The sequence below is a fragment of the Nomascus leucogenys genome, chromosome X (genome assembly GCF_006542625.1).
Source record: "Nomascus leucogenys isolate Asia chromosome X, Asia_NLE_v1, whole genome shotgun sequence".
NCBI lineage: Eukaryota > Metazoa > Chordata > Mammalia > Primates > Hylobatidae > Nomascus > Nomascus leucogenys.
The window spans coordinates 22,264,636-22,288,285 of record NC_044406.1 but is presented as its reverse complement, the minus strand read 5'-3'; the positions used below and the strand labels follow the sequence as shown (position 1 = coordinate 22,288,285).

The window sequence follows — 23,650 nt, the reverse complement described above, 5'->3', positions numbered from 1 at the left end:
GGCGGGTGGATCATTTGAGGTCAGGAGTTCGAGACCAGCCTGGTCAACATGGTGAAACCCCGTCTCTACTAAAAGTACAAAAATTAGCCGGGTAGTGGTGATATGTGCCTGTAATCCCAGCTACTTGGGAGGCTGAGGCAGGAGAATCGCTTGAGCCTAGGAAGTGGAGGTTGTGGTGAGCCGAGATTGCACCACTGCACTCCAGTCTGGGCGAGAGAGTGAGACCCTATCTCAAAAAAAAAAAAAAAAAAAAAAAGGCTGGGCGTGGTGGCTCACGCCTGTAATGCCACCACTTAGGGAGGCCGAGGCGGGTGGATCACAAGGATAGGAGTTTGAGACCAGCCTGACCAACATGGTGAAACCCCATCTCTACTAAAAAATATAAAAATTAGCCGGGCATGGTGGTGCGTGCCTATAATCCCAGCTACTCAGGAAGCTGAGGCAGGAGAATTGCTTGAACCCAGGAGGTGGAGGTTGCAGTGAGCTGAGATTGCACCATTGCACTCCAGCCTGGGTGACAGAGTGAGACTCCGTCTCAAAAAAAAAAAAAAAAATGAGGCCAGATGTGGTGGCTTAGGCCCATAATCCTAGGAGGCTGCAGTGTGAGGATCACTTGAGCACAGGAGTTTGAGACCAGCCTGGACCACATAGGGAGACCTCGCCTTTACAAAAAAAAATTAAAAAATTAGCTGAGCATGGTCATGTGCACCGGTGGTCCCAGCTACTTGGGAGGCTAAAGTGGGAGGATTGCTTGAGCTTGGGAGGTTGAGGCTGCAGTGAGCCATGACTGCACCACTGCACTTGAGCCTGGGTGACCGAGTGAGAGACCCTGTCTCAAAAAAAAAAAATTGATATTCTAATTTCATGTATCAGTCTCTTGGCTAATGTGAGTCCTCCTAGACACACAGATTTACCTTTAGTGAAGTGACAAATCAAGTTTCAGACTTGCATATCGGAGGGCCAGTATCCAAACCACGGTAAACTCAACAAGGCATTTCAATCCTGTGAGCCACTGTGGGAGACAAAGGGCCACACAGCTTTTTCCAGTTAATGACACCAACCGCGCAGGGTAGCCTTTCCCTTATTTAGAGTGTTTACACGTACTCATATATGTGAAAGGGATACAAGATGCAAATATTAAATTACAAGCATTTGAAATCTATCCAAAGAAGGAGTACTGACCTTGAAACTGATTTGGTAATGCATTATGAATTAATTGGATTAAAAATCATTCCTTGGAGCGTTCAAAGTTAAAAAAAATTCCTGTTGACGGACATTTAGATTTGTTTTCTCTTTCTTTCTCCTCCCTCCTTCCCTCCCTCTTTCTTTCTCTCTCTCCCTTCCTTTCTTCCTTCTTTCCTTCCTTTCCTTTCTCTTTCTTTCTTTCTTTCTTTCATCTCGCTCTGTTGCCCAGGCTGGAATGCAGTGGCATGATCTCAGCTCACTGCAACCTCCACCTCCCGGGTTCAAGTGATTCTCCTGCCTCAGCCTCCCAAGTAGCTGGGATTACAGGCGTCTGCCACCAGGCCTGGCTAAATTTTTGTATTTTTAGTATTCACCATGTTGCTCAGGCTGGTTTCGAACTCCTGAGCTCAGGCAATCTGCCCACTTCGGCCTCCCAAAGGGCTGGGATTCCAGGCGTGAGCCACCGCGCCTGGCCTTGTTTTTCTTTTCTTTGGCCATTTCAAACAATGTTGTTTGAAACAATATTCTTGTGTATGTCCTTGTGTATGGGAGCAAGAATTTATAGGGCATTTACCTAAGACTGGAATGCTGGGTCACAGGGTATGCACGTGTTCAACTTTGTGAAATGGTGCTAACTTGCTCTCCAAAGCGATCATACCAATTTACAACCTGTACTAGCAGTGAATGAGAATTCTTGGTGCTCCCTGTTATCACTAACAGTTGATATTTTCAGACCTTTTGGTTTTGCTTATCTGATGGGTATGAAATGGTATCTTATCATGGTTTAAATTTGATTAATGTGATAGTGATCTTTTCATATGTTTATTGGCCATATAGTTTTCTTCTTCTGTAAAATGCTAACTTATAACTTTTGTCCTTTTTTTCTTTGAGACAGAGTCTTGCTCTGTTGCCCAGGCTGGAGTGTAGTGGCGTGATCTCAGCTCACTACAACCTCCACCTCCCAGGTTCAAGCGATTCTCCTGCCTCAGCCTCCCGAGTAGCTGGGATTACAGGCACATGCCACCACGCCCGGCTAATTTTGTATTTTTAGTAGAGACGGGGTTTCACCATGTTGGCCAGGCTGGTCTTGAACTCCTGACCTCAGGTGATCTCATCTTGGCCTCCTAAAGTGCTGGGATTACAGGCGTGAGCCACCGCACCTGGCCAGTTTTTTATTTTTAAATTTTATATGTTATTGTTTATTTATTTATTTATTTTTTTGAGAAAGGGTCTTGCTCTGTCACCCAGGCTGGAGTGCAGTGGTGTGATCACAGCTCACTGCAGCCTTGATCTCCTGGGCACAAGTGATCCTTTGCCTTAGCCTCCTGAGTAGCTGGGACTACAGGCGCATACCATCACCCTGGCTAATTAATACAGCTTTATTTATTTATTTATTTATTGAGATGGAGTCTCACACTGTCGCCCAGACTGGAGTGCAGTGGTGCCATCTCCGCTCACTGCAACCTCTGCGTCCTGGGTTCAAGCGATTCTCCTGCCTCAGCCTCTTGAGTAGCTGAGATTACAGGCGCCCACCACCACGCCCGACTAAGTTTTTGTATTTTTAGTAGAGATGAGGTTTCACTATGTTGGCCAGGCTGGTCTTGAATTCCTGACCTCGTGATCTGCCTGCCTCGGCCTCCCAAAGTGCTGGGATTACAGGCATGAGCCACCGTGCCCGGCCAATGCAGCTTTATTTTCGTGAGTATTTACCTGATAAGCCTTTTTCTTCATCTTTACTTTCAGTCTTACTGTATCTTTATGTCAGTGTCATACCAAGGACAAGACAGCAGAAATGGTCCACTCCAGTTGCAGACAGTAAAGACCCTGTAGCTCCAGCATCAGCTTACCATTCTGGTTTTGAATTTCATGCTTATTACTGTCCTGTCATCACCTACTGTTTCCATGGTAGACTGGACTAAGAGATGGGTAAGAATGATACATGTGTAAGGATGTAACCAATAAATGACACAGACTCACATCCACCTGAAAGGACACAATGAAATAGTAGTAAGAAGTCCAGAATCTATTTTTGCCAAAGTACAGTGGAAAAAAGTGGAAATACAGTTTCCTTATTTATTGGCTTTAGGTAGAAAAGACTCCTAGATTATGAAAATTAAATGCAGACATAGGCTTCTGAGATGACAATTTTCAAGTCATTTTATTTGCAATATGGTGGGGAGCCTGTTAATTAAGTTAGAACTATCTGTCATTCATTATTTTATAATTTACCAGAGTAAAAATAAATTAGAATACATTTGTCCCCATGGGGAGACAAACCAAAAAGGGAGAAATATTGTCTGAAGGCTTGGAAAATGCTGAATATGTACATGAAAGGGGAACTTGAATATTACAATTTGAGGCCCTGTGATCATCTAGGTTTCTAGATGATTTCTCATTTCCAAGTTTGAGTCCTGTGACTGCAGAATCCGCTGATTCCACCAGTGATTGCTGTTATCAATGACTGGGGTCATGAGCCTACTTTCAGATCTACCCCATTATCAGGTTTTCGCAACAAGTCTCAGGTGCAGGACTGCGCCCTCTGGTGCAGAAGGACACAACTAATTACACATCTGATAATAGCCAGTACTTTTTTTTTTTTTTTGCCATTACTTTCAGTGGCAAAAACTGCAATTACTTTTGCACCAACCTAATATTTGGTAAATGTGTGCTAGCCATCAATTGCTCAATAAACCATACTATTATTTGGTCACTTTTTTTTTTTTTAGACGGAATCTTGCTCTGTCACCTAGGCTGAAGTGCAGTGGCACAATCTCGGCTTACTGCAACCTCCGCCTCCCAGGTTCAAGCAATTCTCCTGTCTCAGCCTCCCAAATAGCTGTGACTACAGGTGTGTGCCACCACACTCAGCTAAGTTTTGTATTTTTAGTAGAGATGGGGTTTCATCCTGTTGGCCAGGCTGGTCTCAAACTCCTGACCTTAAGTGATACACCCGCCTCGGCCCCCCAAAGTGCTGGGATTACAGGCATAAGACACTGTGCCTGGCCCGATCCTGTAATTTTTACCCTGGCAAATTTTTACTAATTATGTTAAACAACAATACAGAAATTCAATAGGAACCCTTTTTAAAAATACCAACTAGTGCCCGGGCGTGCATGGTGGGTCATACCTGTAATCCCAGCACTTTGGGAGGCTGAGGCGTGTGGATCACTTGAGTTCAGGAGTTCGAGACCAGCCTGACCAATATGGTAAAACCCCATCTCTACTAAAAATACAAAAATTAGCTGGGCATGGTGGTGGGCTCCTGTAATCCCAGCTACTTGGGAGGCTGAAGCAGGAGAATCGCTTGAACTCAGGAGCCGGAGGTTGCAGTGAGCCGAGATTGTGCCATTCCACTCCAGCCTGGGCAACAAGAGCAAAACTCTGTCTCAAAACCACAACAACAACAGCAACAACAACAACAAAACAAACCGACTAGTAAGAGTTGCTTCTGGTGATATTCTTTTATGACTTTGCTGAACCCAAATGTAACCAGCCCTATCACCTTTCACTTGAAAAATTCATTACTTTTAACCAAAAGGCCTTGGGACTAACCCACTCATCAGCAATGGAGGATTCCAACATTGGTGCCTTCAACTGTCAGTATTTTTCTTGTATTCTGACTTCTTCTTGCCTAGAGGTTCACGAGTTAGATATCTAAGCCCTGGAATAGGACAGGAAGGTACATCAGGGGCTGGCAGTCTGGTGGGAGGTGATATATGGACCTACGGTCCCTGCTCTGATGAAATCCAACAATTTCTTTGTGTGTGGGAGGGGTAAGGGAAATCAGATAAATCTGTCTTCTAGCTGAATAGGAGGGCTATCACTCAAAATGAACTCTGACCTCTTGGTTAGTCCAAGATCTTGGCTCTTGATTTCACTGGTCAATCCAACCATGAATCAGGGCCGAGATTAGGAAGAGGCAAGTGAGACACTCACCTGTGCAGAATTTAAAGGGGTGAAAACCCCAATAATCAAGATAAATAATATTTCAATGGAATATTAGAAAAATCAAATTTGCATTCAAGGCAAATGCCTCACTTGCCACACCCTGGTCCTGACCCTGGCCCTGCTTGATATAACTGCTTCTATAATTAGTCACAAGTGAAGGGAAGTAAGTAGTGAGGTCAGTTATACGCTGGGCATCAGACATCAGTAACAATCAGGGATTAATCAATCCTCAATCTCCTAAGTGCCATGGGAGGCAAGGAGTTGAGATGACCGTGGAATAGAGAATTGGGGTGGGAGGGTATGGAATAATATGCACCTGTTCTGTACATCTGCTAACATTTACCCAGTGTCTGGACTGAGAAGCGGGGTTATTTTTTCTCATTACAATGTCGAGGTGGACATCCTCCCCCAGGCACGTGGAATGGCATATGGCAGCATCCTGCATTCATGTTTGCAGAATACATGTCTGAAACAGCCTTGGAGGACTACTACTCTGGTTTAGGGCTGCAAACCACACTGTGTCATTGAATGAACTAGCAATATTTAACCTGAACTCAAGAAGATGGAAGGAAAGGAGTAAAATGGCAAATATTTAAACTTGAAGGCTTGCACAAGAAAGTGGGACTAGGCTGGGCATGGTAGCTCACACCTGTAATCCCAGCACTTTGGGAGGCCAAGGCGGGTGGATCATGAGGTCAGGAGATCGAGACCATCTTGGCTAGCACAGTGAAACCCCATCTCTACTGAAAAATACAAAAAATTAGCTGGACATGGTGGCATGCACCTGTAGTCCCAGCTACTTGGGAGGCTGAGGCAGGAGAATTGCTTGAACCCGGGAGGCAGAGGTTGCAGTGAGCCGAGATCACACCACTGCACTCCAGCCCGGGCAACAGAGCAAGACTCCATTTAAAAAAAAAAGAAAGAAAGAAAGTGGGACTAGACTTGGACTTATTCTGTGTCATATCAGGGGCAGTTCCAGGAAGCAGATATTAGCTCCATGTGAAGAAAAATGTTTAATAGCAAGAATACCCCAAGAGAACTGCCCTAAAGAATGGGGAGCTTCTGGAAAAAGGGTTACAAAAGGGCATTTCTACTTTATGGGGCAGGTTTGCTTAACCTGTTCTTTTTTTTTTTTTTTTTTTTTTTGACACAGTCTCGCTCTGTTGCCCAGGCTGGAGTGCAGTGGTGTGATCACAGATCACTGCAGCCTCAACCTTCTGGGCTCAAGTGATCCTCCCACGTCAGCCTTTCAAGTAGTTAGGACCCCAGGTATCTGCCACCACACTCGGCTATTTTATTTTATTTTGTAGAGACAGGGTCTCACTATATTACCCAGGCTGGTCTCAAACTCCTGGGCTCCAGTGATCGTCCTACCTTGGCCTCCCAAAGTTCTGGGATTACAGGTGTGAGCCACCATGCCCAGCCTGAACCTGTTCTTATAGGGTTGTTGCCAATTCCTATATTCTATTCTTTTTTCTAGATTGGCTGCCAGGAAACATTTGACTCCTATTATATTACTATAAGCATCTTAGGTCACTTCCATAAAAATAGCACTCAGAGTAAGAAGGGAGACCGATGTGGAATTTTCTGATTCATCTCTGCCTCAAATCATAAAAAAACTTGCTTAACTGATTATTGTAAAAAGTTTGATTCCTTTTTCTTTCTTTTCGTACTGTAACTTTCTTTTCTAAAAGTTGCAGCTTGATTTACCAATTGGAAAATATGTCCTCTTTTCTCATAACATGTGCTTAGCCATGCAAATTGCTGTTGTGTACACCCATAGCCCTTGAGAGATGATGTAGGGGGCTGAAAAATGTCTTGGCTGGCTTTTAGGAGCCTTGGATTATAGTTCTGGCTCTTCCACTATGGCCTTAGGCAAGTCTTTTAAGTTCACTAAGTCATATTTTCCTTGTTAAAAACATTGTTTGGTTTTTGAGACGTAGTCTCGCTTTATCGCCCAGGCTGGAATGCTATCACAGTTCACTGCAGCTTAGACCTCCTGGGCTCAAGTGATCCTCCTGTCTCAGCCTCTCAAGTAGCTGGGACCACAGGCGTGCACCACCATGCCTGGCTAATTTTTGTATTTTTTGTAGAGACGAGGTCTCATTATGTGGCCCAGGCTGGTCTCGAACTCCTGTTCAAGTGATCTTGCTCAAGTGATCCTCCCGCCTTGGCCTTCCACATTTTTGGGATTATAGGTATGAGCTACCATGCCCAGCCTCATTGTTAAAAAAGCTGTAAAAAAATTTATAAAAACATTTGTATATGAGGAGAGGAGAGAAGGAATAGGATAGTTTTCCAGGTCTCTTAGAGCTCTGAAATGTAAAGTTTTTATCATCGCTGAGCTGAGTCTAGTGAAGTTGTTTCATGTCTTGATCCCACTTCTTTCCTCACCTCCACCCCCAATCAAATGATGATAGATGGTGCGGGGTCAGATAATCAGGTAATGTTACATGACATTTCAGAAAACCAATTTTTTTTTTTTTTTTTTTGAGAAGGAGTCTCACTCTGTCGCCCAGGCTGGAGTGCAGTGGCACAATCTAGGCTCACTGCAACCTCCGCCTCCCAGATTCAAGCAGTTTTCGTGCCTCAGCGTCCCGAGTAGTTGGGATTACCAGTGTGCACCACCACGCCTGGCTAATTTTTTGTCGTTCTTGTATTTTTAGTAGAGACGGGGTTTCGCCATGTTGGCCAGGCTGGTCTTGACCTCCTGGCCTCAGGTGATCCACCCACCTTGGCCTCCCAAAGTTCTGGAATTATAAGCATCAGCTACTGCGCCTGCCTTAGAAAACCACATTTTAAAAAATGGACTTGATGGTAGTCTCCTGAGCTACTAGGCACAACTGTTTATGGAGCAATTTTTTTTATTTTTTATTTTTTTGAGACTGAGTTTTGCTCTTGTTGCCCAGGCTGGAGTGCAGTGGTACGATCTCGGCTCACCGCAACCTCTGCCTCCCGGATTTAAGTGATTCTCCTGCCTCAGCCTCCCGAGTAGCTGGGATTACAGGCATGCGACACCATACCTGGCTAATTTTGTATTTTTAGTAGAGACGAGGTTTTTCCATGTTGGTCAGGCTGGTCTCGAACTCCCGACCTCAGGTGATCTGCCCACCTTGGCCTCCCAAAGTATTGGGATTATAGGCATGAGCCACTGTGCCTGGCCAGCAGTATCGTTTTTAACTGGGTTTTTAATCCAGTAGACATTTACATTAATTGCTCACTTGCTGTCCTTTTTCTGAACTGGCAGTCTGCATGTTGACTTGGTGATTGGCCCCCAAGCACAGAGCTTCAGTGTATCTGGTTGACAAGTAATGCCTGCTGTGTTTGCAATTAGACGTTAGGGACACTCATAGCTCCAGGGACTTGCACCAGTGCTTTCCCCAGGTTCTCAGGCCTCATGGGCTCAACAGCATGGACTCCCACTTACTGAGGTTCACCTGGCTACTGCCACCTTTGAATGTCCAACCTGCCATCAGAGACCAATGCCAAGTCCCCTGACATGGCACTCTTCTTCAAGGACACTCACAAGCTACTGGGCAAGTTGATGACATTGGACCCCTATTACTTTAGAAGGGCCAGCGATTTTTAAAAAAATATTTATTTATTTATTTATTGAGATGGAATCTCCTCTACCACCCAGACTGGAGAACAGTGGCCCGATCTTGCTTCACTGCAACCTCCACCTCCTGGATTCAAGCAATTCTCCTGCCTCAGCCTTCTGAGTAGCTGGGATTACAGGCACACGCTACCACGCCCAGCTAATTTTTGTATTTTTATAGAGATAAGGTTTCACCATGTTGGCCAGGCTGGTCTTGAACTCCTGACCTCAACTGATCCGCCTGTCTTGGCCTCCCAAATTGCTGGGATTACAGGCGTGAGCCACTGTGCCAGAGGAGGGCCAGAGATTTGCTCTCACAGGAATCAGTATTTTCTCTGACTATGACTGCCTTTCCTACCTGTAGGGCCTCATTTATCATCATTATCCTGGGGCTTTTGGAATGCCTGATCCACAGGCCTGGATTCTCACACAAGATGGCATCTGAGGAGACCTGCTTCATCATGAAGGAGGTGTGGGAGCAGGTCCTGACCAATAGGATTCATCGTTCATATCATATAACACAGCATTCACAAGTAGCCATCGTAACAGGGCATTTGAATGATCTGCTGAAGGTGTAATTGAAGTGCCAACTTGGAGACAAGACTCTGCAAGCATGGGGTACCATCCTCCAGGATGAAATATAGGCACCGTATTCATGTCCTATTGCTAGGTAACAAATTAACACAAATTTAGTGGCATAAACAACACATATTTATTACCTTACAGTTTCTGTGGGTCAAGAGTCTGGGCATAGCTTAGCCGAGTCCTCTGTTCAGGGTCTCCAAGGCTGGAATCGAGGTGTCAGCTGGGGCTGGGGTCTCTCTTCTAAGTTCACTTGGTTGTTGGCAGAATTCATTTTCTTGCAGTTGTATAACATTTTTTTCTTCAAGGCCAGCAAGAGAATTCTTTTTTTTTTTTTTTTTTTTTTTTTTTAAGGTGGAGTCTCTCTCTGTCACCCAGGCTGGAGTGCAGTGATGTGATCTCGGCTCACTGCAACCTCCGCCTCCCAGGTTCAAGCGATTCTCCTGCCTCAGCCTCCCGAGTAGCTGGGACTACAGGCACGTGCCACCATGCCCGGCTAATTTTTGTATTTTTAGTAGAGACGGGGTTTCGCCACTTTGCCCCGGCTACTCTTGAACTCCTGGCCTCAAGTGTCCGCCCTCCTCAGCCTCCCAAAGTACTGCGATTACAGGCTTGAGCCACCGCACCTGGCCTCCAATTACTATCATTTCTAATGGCCCACAGGGGCACCCATGTTTCCTGAATTTGCAACTGTGGACTCTGCAGAGTTCAAGGTTCTGTTCTGCAAAGGGGCACATTCTTGCCAGTGGGCACACGTGTGGGTGTGGCCAGGCCTTTGGACTTCTTGTGGCCAAGGAGTCAGCACCTTGGCAGGGATACTTGCTCTCAATCAGCAGGAAGAGTCTGCTGTTGTACAACAGGGCAGAGAGGAATGTTTGTGGAACTTGGGTGATCAATCTAGTTGGGCACTTCCTGGTATTCCCTTGCCTGGTTGTGACTGCGAATGGACAAGTGCAGCAACCCTGGTGTGAAATGGATATGATTACCAGGGGCTCAGACCTCACAGGAATGAGGGTTTGGGTTACACCATCGGGAAAGCTAGAAGTGAGGGGAATTTAGAATACATGGTACAGGAAAGACAGGATGAGAACCAGCTGTGACTCCATTACCAACTGTAGTGACAGGGACTGTAGTTAGTCCTAGTAACCTCCCTCTTCTAAGTTTCCCTTCAGGAAGAGAGACCCATGGGAACCATGGAGGAGTTCCCTGAATGTGTATGGGGAAATTGATCTGTGCAGTGCAGGGGGTGACCCGTGGTAGCCATGGAGGTGTCCCACTCAGAGCTCCCTACAGCAGACCTGCCACAAGGGGTGGAGTTAGCAGACAGCCTTCAAGATCTGCCTCAGCTTTCAAGCTGAGGCTACATGCTTCCCAGACAGCCTCTAAGCAAAGGCCAGGCACTGCCATGGTACAAGGGCTCACCATTTCTGGCCAGTACGGGAGTCTTCAGGAGGGCAATCTTTGCACCAGCACTCCCTGTTTTGCAGGCCTAGGCTTTCTCAGAGCTGCACTGCAGTCCAAGGCTCCTCCTACCCAAATATCTTTTCTGGCCCCTCTCCTTTCTCAGGTTTTAGTCCTACATCACGAACTAAAGGTGTTCCCTGTCTGGTCCTGTTCCCTCTCCCTTTTATGTTTTATAGGCTTTGCCCCTAATAAACCTTTTGTACACCTGACTCTGTATCCCTACATTATTGAAAGAGACAGCTTTATTGAAGGTGACACCCTGAAATGAAGATGTCCTGTTCTTACAGATGCCCTCTGATCCTATGTTAATAATAGTATTACATGTTTTAAATGTTTGCCTTCTTCTTTCTTTTTTTTTTTTTTTGGAGATGGAGTTTTGCTTCATCCCCCAGGTTGGAGTGCAGTGGCACGATCTCGGCTTACTGCAACCTCTGCCTCCCAGATTCAACCAATTCTCCTGCCTCAGCTGCCTGAGTAGGTGGGACTACAGGCATGAGCCACCACACCCGGCTAATTTTTGTATTTTTAGCAGAGACGGGGTTTCACCATGTTGACCAGGCTGGTCTTGAACTCCAGACCTCAGGTGATCTGCCCTCCTTGGCCTCCCAAAGTGCTGGAATTACAGGCGTGACCCACCGTGCCTGGCCATGTTTGCCATTTTTAAGCAAGAGAAAATTGTTAGAGGGAAAAGCATTTCTTTTGTTTGTTTGTTTTTTGAGACTGAGTTTTGCTCTGGTGGCCCGGGCTGGAGTGCAATGGCGTGGTCTCGGCTCACTGCAAACTGTGCCACCCGGGTTCAAGCAATTCTTCTGCCTCAGCCTCCCGAGTAACTGGGGTTACAGTTGTGCACCACCGTGCCCGGCTAATTTTTGTATTTTTGGTAGAGACAGGGCTTCACCATGTTGGTCAGGCTGGTCTCGAACTACTGACCTCAAGTGATCCACCTGCTGCAGCCTCCCAAAGTGTTAGGATTATAGGCATGAGCCACTGCGCCCGGCCTGGAAAAGCATTTCTAAAGACAAGAACCTTTCTCTCTTTTTTTCTTTGTGAGATGAAGTCTCACTCTGTTGCCCAGGCTGGAGTGCAATGGCGCGATCTCAGCTCACTGCAACCTCCGCCTCCTTGGGTTCAAGTGATTCTCCTGCCTCAGCCTCATGGACAAGAACCTTTCAACACTTGGATTTGAAGAACAGTCATAAAAATGGAGCTGGGGGCCACAAAATTACAAAAATTAGCCGGGCATGGTAGCAGGCACCTGTATTCCCCGTTACTCAGGAGGCTGAGGCAGTAGAATCGCTTGAACTCAGGAGGTGGAGGTTGCAGTGAGCCAAGATTGGGCCACTGCACTCCAGCCTGGGCGACAAGAGCGAGACTCTGTCTCAAAAAAAAAAAAAAAAAAAAAAAAAAAAAAACAAACAGAAAACTAAGCACATTCACGTAACAGCCCACTAGTCTTTCTGTTTTTTTCTTTAACGTTAGGGTGGAAAATACTTTTTTTTTTTTTTTTGGGACAGAGTCTCGCTCTGTCACCCAGGCTGGAGTGCAGTAACATGATCTTGGCTCGCTGCAGTCTCCGCTTCCTGGGTTTGAGTGATTCTCCTGCCTCAGCCTCCTGAGCAGCTGGTACTACATGTGCGCACCATCACGCCCAGCTAATTTTGAATTTTTTGTAGAGACAGGGTTTCACCATATTGGCCAGGCTGGTCTCGAACTCCTGACCTTGTGATCCATCCGCCTCGGCCTCCCAAAGCGCTGGGATTACAGGCTTAAGCCACTGTGCCCGGCTGGAAAATACTTTTACATTGTTTCCTTCTCCCCTCCTAACTTTATTATTACTATTATTATTTATATTCTGAGATGGAGTCTCCCTCTGTTGCTCAGGCTTTGAGTGCAGTGGCGCCATCTTGGCTCACTGCAACCTCCGCCTCCCAGGTTCAAGCAATTCTCCTGCCTCAGCCTGGCAAGAAGCAGGGAATACAGGCGCGCGACAGCATGCCCTGCTCATTTTTTGTACTTTTAGTAGAGACAGGGGGTTTTGCCATGTTGGCCAGGCTGGTCTTGAACTCCTGACCTCAGGTGATCTGCCTGCCTCGAGCTTCAAAGTGCCGGGATTACAGGCGTGAGCCACCGTGCCTGGCCCTCCCCTCCTAACTTTATTGTGGATCCTTTTGTATAATCTGAATAATTCAGGAAATAAGATATATTTTTAAAAAGTTTCTCTGTCCTAGTTAAATCGTAGTTTGAATCACTTTGTTTGAAAGTCGATGACATTTTTCCAGGAACATTTTCTACCTAAATCAGATATCCAAAAGTATATATTATTCAGCAGCCCAAGGAAAGATGGTAACCGGATATTTTTCACTCATAATACTAGATTGAACTAACAATGCCTTTGGCCGGGCGCGGTGGCTCACGCCAGTAATCTCAGCACTCTGAGAGGCCAAGGCGGGAGGATCACGAGGTCAGGAGTTCAAGACCAGCCTGGCTAACATGGTGAAACCCCATCTCTACTAAAAATACAAAAATTAGCCGGGCGTGGTGGCACGTGCCCGTAATCCCAGCTACTTGGGAGGCTGAGGCAGGAGAATCTCTTGGACCCAGGAGGCGGAGGTTGCAGTGAGCCAAGACCGCGCCACTGCACTCCAGCCTGGTAACAGAGGGAGACTCCATCTCAAAAAAAAAAAAAAAAAAAAAAAAAAAAAGAAGAAGCACTGACAATGCCTTGTTAGGTTTTGTTGTTTGATTCAAACAATTTTTTTTTTTTTTTTTTGTAGAGATGGGGTCTTGCTCTGTTGACCAGGCTGGTCTTGAGCTCCTGTTCTTAAGCAATCCACCCACCTCAGCCTCCCAAAGTGCTGGGATACTGCTTTCCAGCCTTGTTATTTGATTTTACTGTTTTACTTTTGATAATGACATTAATAATATCTTATGTATCTGTCAGTGCAGGATTAGGTAACTTTTAATTACACAATTGATAGCATCTCTGTTATCCTGAGACCATATTAAAATAGAACTAATAGAACATAACAGGAAACAAAAAGGTTGGGTAGAGAACCTGTTACTTAAGGACAGTGATTCTCACCACTATACAATTGTTGTACATTTCCTGTTCTGATTTTGTGACCATTTCCCCTTCCTTCCCTACTATCCAAAATGTGGTATAGCATATATGCTTGACAATAACGACGACAACAACAACACACAGAAATCAGAGTTGCTAAGCTGTTTTAAGAATGTTATGCATGCTGCCAATTGAGATAGAGACTCGTGGATGAATGCTGGGCAGGCTAGGTCTAGCAGGGGTTCCCTGAAGTTACAACTAAGGTAGGTGGGCTAAGTGATGTGATCATTTTTTTCCCTCTTTAACCCTGTAGTGGACATCTATGTGGTTGGCTGCTCCGTACTCCTCTTTTCTTTTTTTTTTTTTGAGATGGAGTCTCTGTTGCCCAGGCTGGAGTGCAGTGGCGCGATCTCAGCTCAGTGCAACCTCCGCCTCCCAGGTTCAAGCGATTCTCCTGCCTCAGCCTCCCGAGTAGCTGGGATTACAGGCGCCCACCACCACAGCCAGGTAATTTTTGTATCTTTGGTAGAGGCAGGGGTCTCACCATGTTGGCCAGTCCAGTATTGAACTCCTGACATCAGTTGATCCACTCGCCTCAGCCTCCCAAAGTTCTGGGATTACAGACGTGAGCCACCACGTCCAGCCTCGGTACTCCTTTTCTAAGAAGGTGCTCCGTATCCCCATCTGTACAGTTACAGAAATAGCCGTGTTAGTAGATTGTGACCCAGTACCTGGCCATGAGTCTGGGTAAGGGGGTTCCTGGTAAGTCAGGGCAAGGGTTCCTTACCCTGATGCCACAGTTGGCTAGTCCAGGAGTGTGTACCTGATCCAAATTGGACCAATGAATCTCTTCTCAGAACTTTTTTGTACTTGGGCCGTAGAAATTTCAGTCAGTCTGTATGTGTGTGGCTGTGGTTGTAAGATGTAAAGTTCAGGAGCTTCTATTGCCATATGGAGGATGTCATTACATAGAAAAAAGAATGAAGCCAGTATGCAAAGGAAAGCAAAGATAAGCAATAGAGAGAAGGTATCCGCATGGCATTAAGTCCCTGGTTTCAGCTGTTCCAGCTAAAATCGATGGTGTTTATTATATTGATGAGAATGTGTCTTTATAATTTGGAAATTGACGGAAAGTGACTTGATTGCAGGAAAAACTATAAACTGTACCTACCTTTTATACCATTTACAAAAAATTCTCTCTTGTACTTATTTTTTCTCCCTGAGCCTCCTATTGCTTCAAAGAAAAGTTCAAGTAAAAAGAAGAACAAAAATAGCATAATTCAATACAATATTTATTGCCCTCTGTGTTAGGTGTGGTAGAGTATAAAGGAATATGGCTGACCCAAAACCAGCAAGACAATCACTGAAAAGGTACAGACAATGTGAACAAAAATGAAGGAGAGATCCTTGTAGGCTAAAAGGGGAGTCTTCCAGATGTGAGATTGATAAAAGCAGGGAAAATTCAGTAGAAAGAGAAAACCGAAGACCATGCTCCATGTTTAACTTATGAAGTGATTCAAAACAGAAAGCTAGCTTAATTCAAATCAATACATTTTTACTAAGTATGGGGTATTGCGAAAAAGCATATGGCCCTTGCCTTTTAGGAAATTGCCATATTTAGAGGCAAAGCAAGACTTGCTTATATTCTCAAAAGATCCTCACTCATTACCTTATTTCCCCTTTAAACCGCTTTACCATATTTGAGATCATGTTATTTGCTAACTTGTTTGTTGATTTGTTTTCCTTCCTTATCAACAGGCAAGCCCCCTTAAGGGCGGGGATTTTTGTCCTTTTTTCTTTTTGCAACCCCAACCTCTGCAATAGTGCCTGGCACAATGCAAACAGCTCAATAATAATTCATTGAAAGAAATGGAGAATTAGATCGTAGGGTGAAATAATCTTAAACTCTCTGGTCTTGAATCTCTCTAGCTCGACCAAGATGTCAAACATTAGCGGTCAGGCCGAGAAGAGAAGAGGAACAATTTTTTCCTGTTAGGTCAGTGGTTCTTAGCCTTTGGTTACATTAGCATCACCTGGGGGCACCCTTAGACATCATCCCAAAGCCCAGACCGCACCCAGGACTAAACTAGAATCTCCAGCCAGTGGGTCTCAAGCATCAGTTTTTTTTTTTTTTGAGACAGAGTCTCCTTCTGTCGCCCAAGCTGAAGTGTAGTGGTGCGATCTCGGCTCACCGCAACCTCCGCCTCCCAGGTTCAAGTGATACTCGTGCCTGTCCCCCGAGTAGCTGGGATTACAGGCGTATGCCACCACTCCTGGCTAATTTTTGTATTTTTAGTAGAGACAGGGTTTCGCCATGTTGGCCAGGCTGGTCTTGAACTCCTGACCTCAGGTGAACTGCCCGCCTAGGCCTTCCAAAGTGCTGGGATTACAGGCGTGAGCCACCGCGCCCGGCCAAGTATCAGTATTTTGGAAAGCTGCCCAGGAGATTCCAATGTGCAGCCAAGGGCAAGAACAGACGGAGCCAAGGCGCGGGGGATCAAGGATAAAGGAGACAAGCTCCACTAGGCAGGGCCCGGCCTCTTCTCGACGTCACGCCCTGGCGTTGCTGCGTGGTTCGTTTACTCAACCAAGAATAGGCCGGTCCTCGCTCTAGCAACACGACCCTCACAACTGATTGAGTGGGAAGCTCCGCAGAGGCGGACTCCAGCCTCCCGCCAATGAACGGGTAGGGTCCGCCCGGCACAGCGCGGCCCCGCCCCGGGACAGCGAGGCCACGCCCCCGGACGCCGCGGTCCCGCCCCCAGACAGCGCTGTCAGGCTCCCGGGCTGTCCTCAGCAAGGGCGTGGTCTGGTGCTCGTGCGTCTTTTATCGCCTCAGTTTCCCTCCGCCGACTAGCGCGCGGGGCCCGGTTCTCCATCGCGCGCACAGCAGCCTAGTGCAATGAGGCGGGCAGCACTGCGGTAGGTGGCGGGGCGTGGAAGGGGCTGGCAGGGCGGTAGCCTGGGGTGCCACCGTCTTCCCCTAGAGCTTCGGGCTGGCCCCAGCGGAAGAAGTGGGCCACGCATGGGCATTTGGGCTCGATGATAAGGGGCGCTCGCCCACTGTGACTGCGGCCGGACATGAGCCCGCCGGTCTTTGGTTGGGAGAACCTCGCCCCCGCTTTGGCGACTTCTAGCACTGAGTTTGATATTAAAAGCAAAGCAGCACTTTTAAGGGAGGAAGTTGGGTGTTCCCTAAAATTCCTTTCGCCTTGCTCATCCGGGGTGTGGTTGGTAGCCGCGTTGGGGTAGCCCCTTGTCAGAAAGATAGTATTTGGAGTTCTGTGTTACCTCTAGCCCTTCATCCTCCTTTGGAGAACATTTTTAGGATTAAATGCTTGACCTACTTGGGCTCTGACTTAAGTTTGTTGTAACATTGGCAGAGATTGCAGGGTACCTTTTGGCTCCCAGGACCCTAGGACTGTGCGTCTAGGGCCCTGGTGCGGATTTGAACTTTACCTTTAATGAGCCGCAAAGCCCTTATAAGAGGCTGGGTGCTTTGATTGGGCCACGTGGGTAAGGGAGGATGCCTTTTTGTATATGTAATCTTCCCAGCTGGCACAGTTAAGGCCTGAGGGCCTTAGACTCCAGAGCGTGTCTGGCTCTCTCTAATCCCTTTCACCCGAGCATGCCAGCCTTTCCAAGTTTTCTGCCTGGCTGCATCCCAGGGGGCTCACACCTGCTCCAGTTTCTGAAGTTATCTCGCTGCCAGTGGGCCTGTCCCCGTGATGTGACTCATAGTGCTTTTGACTCACGTTAACCCCATCAGTTCTCTTGGGGGTCCTGGATCTCTCTCACTGTTCCTGGGGACTTTGTTATCAGTTGTAAGGGTTCTGTCTTGTTTATAGTACTTAAAAACAAACAAAAAACCTTTGTTAAACTGTTTGAAGACAGACTGAAAGTCATTATGAGAGGGGCCACAGTTGACTTTAGCTTGCAATGTGAAAGGTCTTCTACAAAAGCTGCATGGTCTTGTTCAAGTGCTTTCTCTCATAACCCTGTGTTCCTTTCTTGAAAATTCTATGAGGCCAGGCATGGTGGTGCACGACTGTAGTCCCAGCATTTTGGGAGGCTGAGGTGGATGGATCACTTGAGGCCAGGAGTTGGAGACCAGCCTGGCCAACATGGCGAAACCCCGTCTCTATTAAAAATACAAAAATTAGCCGGGCGTGGTGGTGCATGTCTGTAGTCCCAGCTACTTTGGAGGCTGAGGCAGGAGAATTGCCTGAACCGGAAGGCAGAGGTTGCAGTGAGCTGAGATCGCGCCCCTGCACTCCAGCCTGGGCGACACAGTGAGATTCTGTCTCAAACAAAAAACTATTGAACCTTAAGCAGATAATCTCTTAGTGTCTAGTGAGAGGAGGAGTTCACAAATGAATATAGACTGAGATGATTAGGTTCTTGGACTGGTGGGCAACCTTTGTAGCTTCTTTTCTAGACTTGCAAGAGGCACCTGACTTTGTTTAGTCTCTAAATAGAGGTTATTTCCTTAGCGTGGAGGGCATATGAGTAGTATTGCCTGTTATCGCACTGAACACTCTTCCTTGCCAACTGCTGTAAGCTTGGGACACAGGGCTGAGCCATGGTGACTTATGTGACTCCCTAGGCGGGCCATGGAGGCCTTGAGTTTCTTGATCTCCTTTGATTGGAAAGGTTCAGTCACAAGGTCCTGGGATTTGAGTGTTGCAAAGTCCTCTCCACAGTAAAGGCCTAGAGGTTTTGCTATAAGTAAGACTCCTGAGGGCTTATCAGGAGATAAGCCAGTAACCCTGAGGTACTGAAGTGTTGAGTATTGATTAAAACCATTCTTCCTGCCGGGCGCGGTGGCTCACGCTTGTAATCCCAGCACTTTGGGAGGCCGAGGCGGGTGGATCACGAGGTCAGGAGATCGAGACCACGGTGAAACCCCGTCTCTACTAAAAATACAAAAAAAAAAAAAATTAGCCGGGCGTGGTGGCGGGCGCCTGTAGTCCCAGCTACTCGGAGAGGCTGAGGCAGGAGAATGGCGTGAACCCGGGAGGCGGAGCTTGCAGTGAGCCGAGATCGCGCCACTGCACTCCAGCCTGGGCGACAGAGTGAGACTACGTCTCAAAAAAAAAAAAAAAAAAAACAAAAAACCATTCTTCCACCTCCTCCACCTCAGTGAGGTGTGTGTGTGTGTGCACGTATGTTTGTGTGTGTGTATGTATTGGGGGAGATCGGAAGAACTGGGCTCTATCTGGGCTCTGCCGGTGTGCCTGTTGACTGGCACTGGGGGAAAGTCATCTGAAATTGGGGCCTCAGTTTCTTAAGGAGGTTGGTTTGAATCAGAATCTTCAAATATAGGGGGACCCGGGGGTATCAAAAAAGGTCTGTGCACCTCCTGAAATAGTATATACCATTTTCTGTGTGAGCAAAAATGTATTCCAACCCTTCCCATGCCTGCTCGAGGTCCACAGTTTCCATCAGATGATCAGTAAATAGGATACCAAATGTAGTGAAAAGTTACCATTACATGCCAGGCACGGTGGCTCACGCTTGTAATCCCAGCACTTTGGGAGACCGAGGCGGGCAGATCACTTGAGGTCAGGAGATCAAAACCAGCCTGGTCAACATGGGCAAGCCCTGTCTGTACTAAAAAATACAAAAACTAGCTGGGCATGGTGGTGCACAGCTGTAATCCCAGCTGCTCAGGAGGCTGAGGCAGGAGAATCACTTGAACTCAGGAGGTGGAGGTTGCAGTGAGCCAAGATGTCGCCACTGCACTCCAGCCTGGTGACAGTGAGACTGTCCCAAAAAAAAAAAAAAAGTTACCATTACCCGAATACTCTCGAATACTATGTTGACAGTATGATATAGATTTATTATTACCAATATGCTATTGGTGTAAGCAACATTTTTAAAAAAGTGTTCCAATTATGCCTTTCTTGTGCCACAGGAATGTATTTCCAAATTTCTTAAGGTGTCATGCAAAGGAATGGGGCCCTAGGACCACAATTTTCCAAATAAATTGGCCCAAGTGTTTCTCTGTATTCATTAACTCCCTTCTTCTGTCTCCTCATTTGATTCTATGTTTGGCAGTGGTCCATGATAGTGTCTGGCTTAGGCTATCTTTCCTTTTTTTTTTGGAGACAGAGTCTTGCTCTTTTACCCAGGCTGGAGTGCAGTGGTGCGATCATGGCTCACTGTGGCCTCGACCTCCCCAGGGCTCAAGTGATCCTCCCACCTCAGCCTCCTGAGTAGCTGTGACCACAAGTGTGCACCACTACGCCTGACTAATATTTTAAAATTTTTTTGTAGAAATGGGATCTCCCTATGTTGCCCACACTGGTCTCAAGTGATCCTCCTGCGTTGGCCTCTCAAAGTGCTGGGATTACAGGCATGAGCCATTGTGCCCAGCCTGGTTCTTTTTGATCTTTAGGGGAGACTTTGGAGAAGCATGACTTTCTAGAATAATGATAGCTAGAGTTTTTTGAGGACTTGTCAGTATATTAGACATGCTCTTCTAGACGTGCCCTTCAGGGTTTAATATGTGTTAATTCCTTTATCCTTTTGACAATCCTATGGGATAGGTAGTATTATCATCCCCATTTTACAGATGAGGAAACTGAGGATCAGGGAGGTTAGGTAACTTGTGTAAGGTCACTCAGCTAACAAGCAGCACAATCGGGCTCTTTTTTTTTTTTGAGACAGAGTCTTGCCGTGCAGTGGCACGATCTCGGCTCACCGCAGCTTCCGCCTCCTGGGTTGAAGCAATTCTCCTGCCTCAGACTCCCGAGTAGCTGGGACTGCAGGTGCCCGCCACCATGCCCAGCTTATTTTCATATTTTTAGTAGAGACGGGGTTTCATCATGTTGGCCAGGCTGGTCTCAAACTCCCAACCTCAAGTGATACGCGTGCCTTGGCCTCCCAAAGTGTTGGCATTACACGCATGAGCCACTGCGCCCAGACTTTGGGCTCCTAACCCCTATACTGTATTGCCTCTCACACAAGCAGGATGGAATGATTTTCATCCCTTTTCAGAAAATGCTGCTTCTTAGTGTAACAAAACAATTTCTGTGTATATGTGTATTTATTCAGGTATGTGAGACTGGTTATATAGCTCCTGTTAGTGATGCGTATACAGGGTATTTAGCCATTCAGAATCAGATCCCATTTCTTATGTTGGATACATTTAACGTATCTATTATAGTTGCTATTAATGTGTTGGGGGTCATGTTTTTTTGCTCTTTCAGCTAATGGTAGCAATAGAAAGGATTAGCTTTTCCCAGTGTGTTCTTTAAAACCAGATATATTCAGTTGTAGAATGCTAGTTTCTTTTTTTGAGATGGAGTCTTGCTCTGTTGCTCAGGCTGGAATGCAATGGTGCCATTTCAGTTCACTGCAACCTCCGCCTCCTGGTTTCAAGTGATTCTGCCTCAGCCTCCAGAGTAGCTGGGGCTACAGGTGTGCGCCACCATGCCTGGCTAATTTTTATGTTTTTAGTAGAGACGGGGTTTCACCATGTTGGCCAGGCTGATCTCGGACTCCTGACCTCAGGTGATCCACCCACCTCGGCCTCTCAAAGTGTTAGGATTACAGGCATGAGCCACCATGCCTGGCTGCTTGTTTCTGAGATGGAAGAATGAAGGAATACTTACTTTGTTTCCTTCAGTAAGGCATATGTACCTATAGAAGATACATAAAACAAAATAATGAAAAAAATGGAAAATTCAAATCGTGTTCTGAGAAAATGCAGATTAGATGGTCAAAAACAAAAAGACGTCCCGGTGCGGTGGCTCACGCCTGTAATCCCAGCACTTTGGGAGGCCAAGGTGGGCAGATCACAAGGTCAGGAGTTTGAGACCATCCTGGCTAACACAGTGAAACCCCGTCTCTACTAAAACTACAAAAAATTAACTGGGCGTGGTGGCGGTGCCTGTAGTCCCAGCTACTCGGGAGGCTGAGGCAGGAGAATGGTGTGAACCTGGGAGGCGGAGCGTGCGGTGAGCCGAGATCGCACCACTGCACTCCAGCCTGGGCGACAGAGCGAGACTCTGTCTAAAAAAAAAAAAAAGACAAATATTAATCTGCATACAAAAGTACAGGAATTGAATATTGCGAAAAAGTGAAGCTAAAATATATAAGAGAGAGGCTTGTTAGCTGTGTGATTGAAGAATAAACAGAGATCCAAAATCCCAAACCCTCCAGCAAGAATTTTGATCTTAGTGGACCAGCAGGGATTGTGTTGCAACCAAATAAGATGACTGGTGACTAAGAAGTTCAATTAGCCAATGAGCATGTGCTCATATTTCTGTGTTCTGTGCAATTAGATGATTTGACTTGGTGAAAGTGTAAGGATTTGTTCTAACAGCACAGTGTCAAAACTGCATGTAGATTTTACAGAATACTGTAAATACTGAGAGGCTTTCTCTGAATGCTGTCATTCAGAAGAGAAACCTATAGTAGCTTGGTCTCTAAAGAAAACTAAAAATATCTCTTTTTTTTGTTGTTAGTCATTGCTTATTCCCACATTAGGTAGGAGAATTTATTAGTAAATTGAACTAGAATGAATGACAGTATCTGGGTTCTGGGTTTTTTTTGTTTGTTTTGTTTTTGTTTTTGTTTTGAGACAGAGTCTCGCTCTGTCGCCCAGGCTGCAGTGTAGTGGCGTGTTCTTGGCTCACTGCAACCTCCGTCTCCTGGGTTCAAGCGATTCTCCTGCCTCAGTCTCACAAGTAGCTGGGATTACAGGTGCCTGCCACCACACCCAGCTAATTTTTGGATTTTTAGTACAGACAGGGTTTCCCCATGTTGGCCAGGCTGGTCTCGAACTCCTGACCTCAAGTGATCCACCTGCCTTGGCTTCCCGAAGTGCTAGGATTACAGGCATGAGCCACCATGCCTGGCCTGTGGGGTTCTTGACCTATTCAGTGCCTTGCCTTCTTCAACTGTGCTTTCACAGATCAGTTTATTAATCTGTGATATTGCCTGTGTGCTACCCCTGACATAATATTGTGTGATTAGGAGTCAACACTTAAGCAATAATGAACCAAAATCAACTTATTTTGGGAGAGTAGGTTAGGCACATTTAGGTAGACAGCTTTTATTTTTTATTTTTTTGAAGCAGGGTCTCACTCTGTTGCCTAGGCTGGAGTGCAGTGGTGCAATCTTGGCTCACTGCCCCCTAGACCTCCTGGGTTCAAGTGATCCTCCCACCTGAGCCTCTTGAGTAGCTGGGACCACAGGTGCATGCCACCATGCCCGGCTAATTTTTGTATTTTTTGTAGAGATGGGGTTTTGCCATGTTGCCCAGGCTGGTCTGGAACTCCTGGGCTCAACCTATCTACTTGCCTCAGCCTCCCAAAGGGCTGGGATTACAGGCCTGTGCCACCGTGGCCAGTAGATAGCTTTTATTTTATTGTGTTGGGACTCTAGAAAATTTCTGCGTAAGTTAAATAAATACTTTCTTTGCATCTGGAAAGGGCTAATTCAATTTTCAAAGTTTACTTTATAATTGGGTTTATCTAATTTATTGAGGAAATATGGTGCGATAATAAAGAACAGAATAAATCGTTCATAATGAGTTTGCTCAGTTGTTTACCAAATCGATTATGGACTTCTGAAACTAATAAAATAGAAAGACCAATAACAAATCCATTAAACCTAGTTGCCGTCTTTTATTTATTTTGTAGATAATTACCTAATTGGTCTCTGCTCTCAAGAAATGTTTACTCTAGTGGGAGAGATGATTTATGGAATAGCCTCATGAAAACATACATACACTTGTGAAACAACTACAGACTCCTAAAAGACAATATATACTAAGGGTGATATGGCCAGATACTCTGGGG

At 46.1% G+C, this 23,650-nt stretch overlaps 1 protein-coding gene across 2 annotated transcripts in view; it reads left to right on the top strand.

Moving 5' to 3' along the window:
• The window catches only part of ACOT9 (acyl-CoA thioesterase 9), a 62,679-nt gene that overhangs the window by 5,613 nt on the left and 33,416 nt on the right, over positions 1-23,650 (top strand). Inside the window, exon 3 of one of the 2 annotated variants that reach the window (XM_030807216.1) lies at positions 2,929-3,111. Coding sequence is in view for 1 of the 2 variants with exons in the window: in XM_030807215.1 (XP_030663075.1) it covers positions 16,741-16,760 (20 nt within the window). In the remaining variant the exon portion in view is untranslated. Of the gene's footprint in view, positions 1-2,928; positions 3,112-16,465; positions 16,761-23,650 lie in introns of those variants that run through there. The other variant, XM_030807215.1, reaches the window with a different exon arrangement.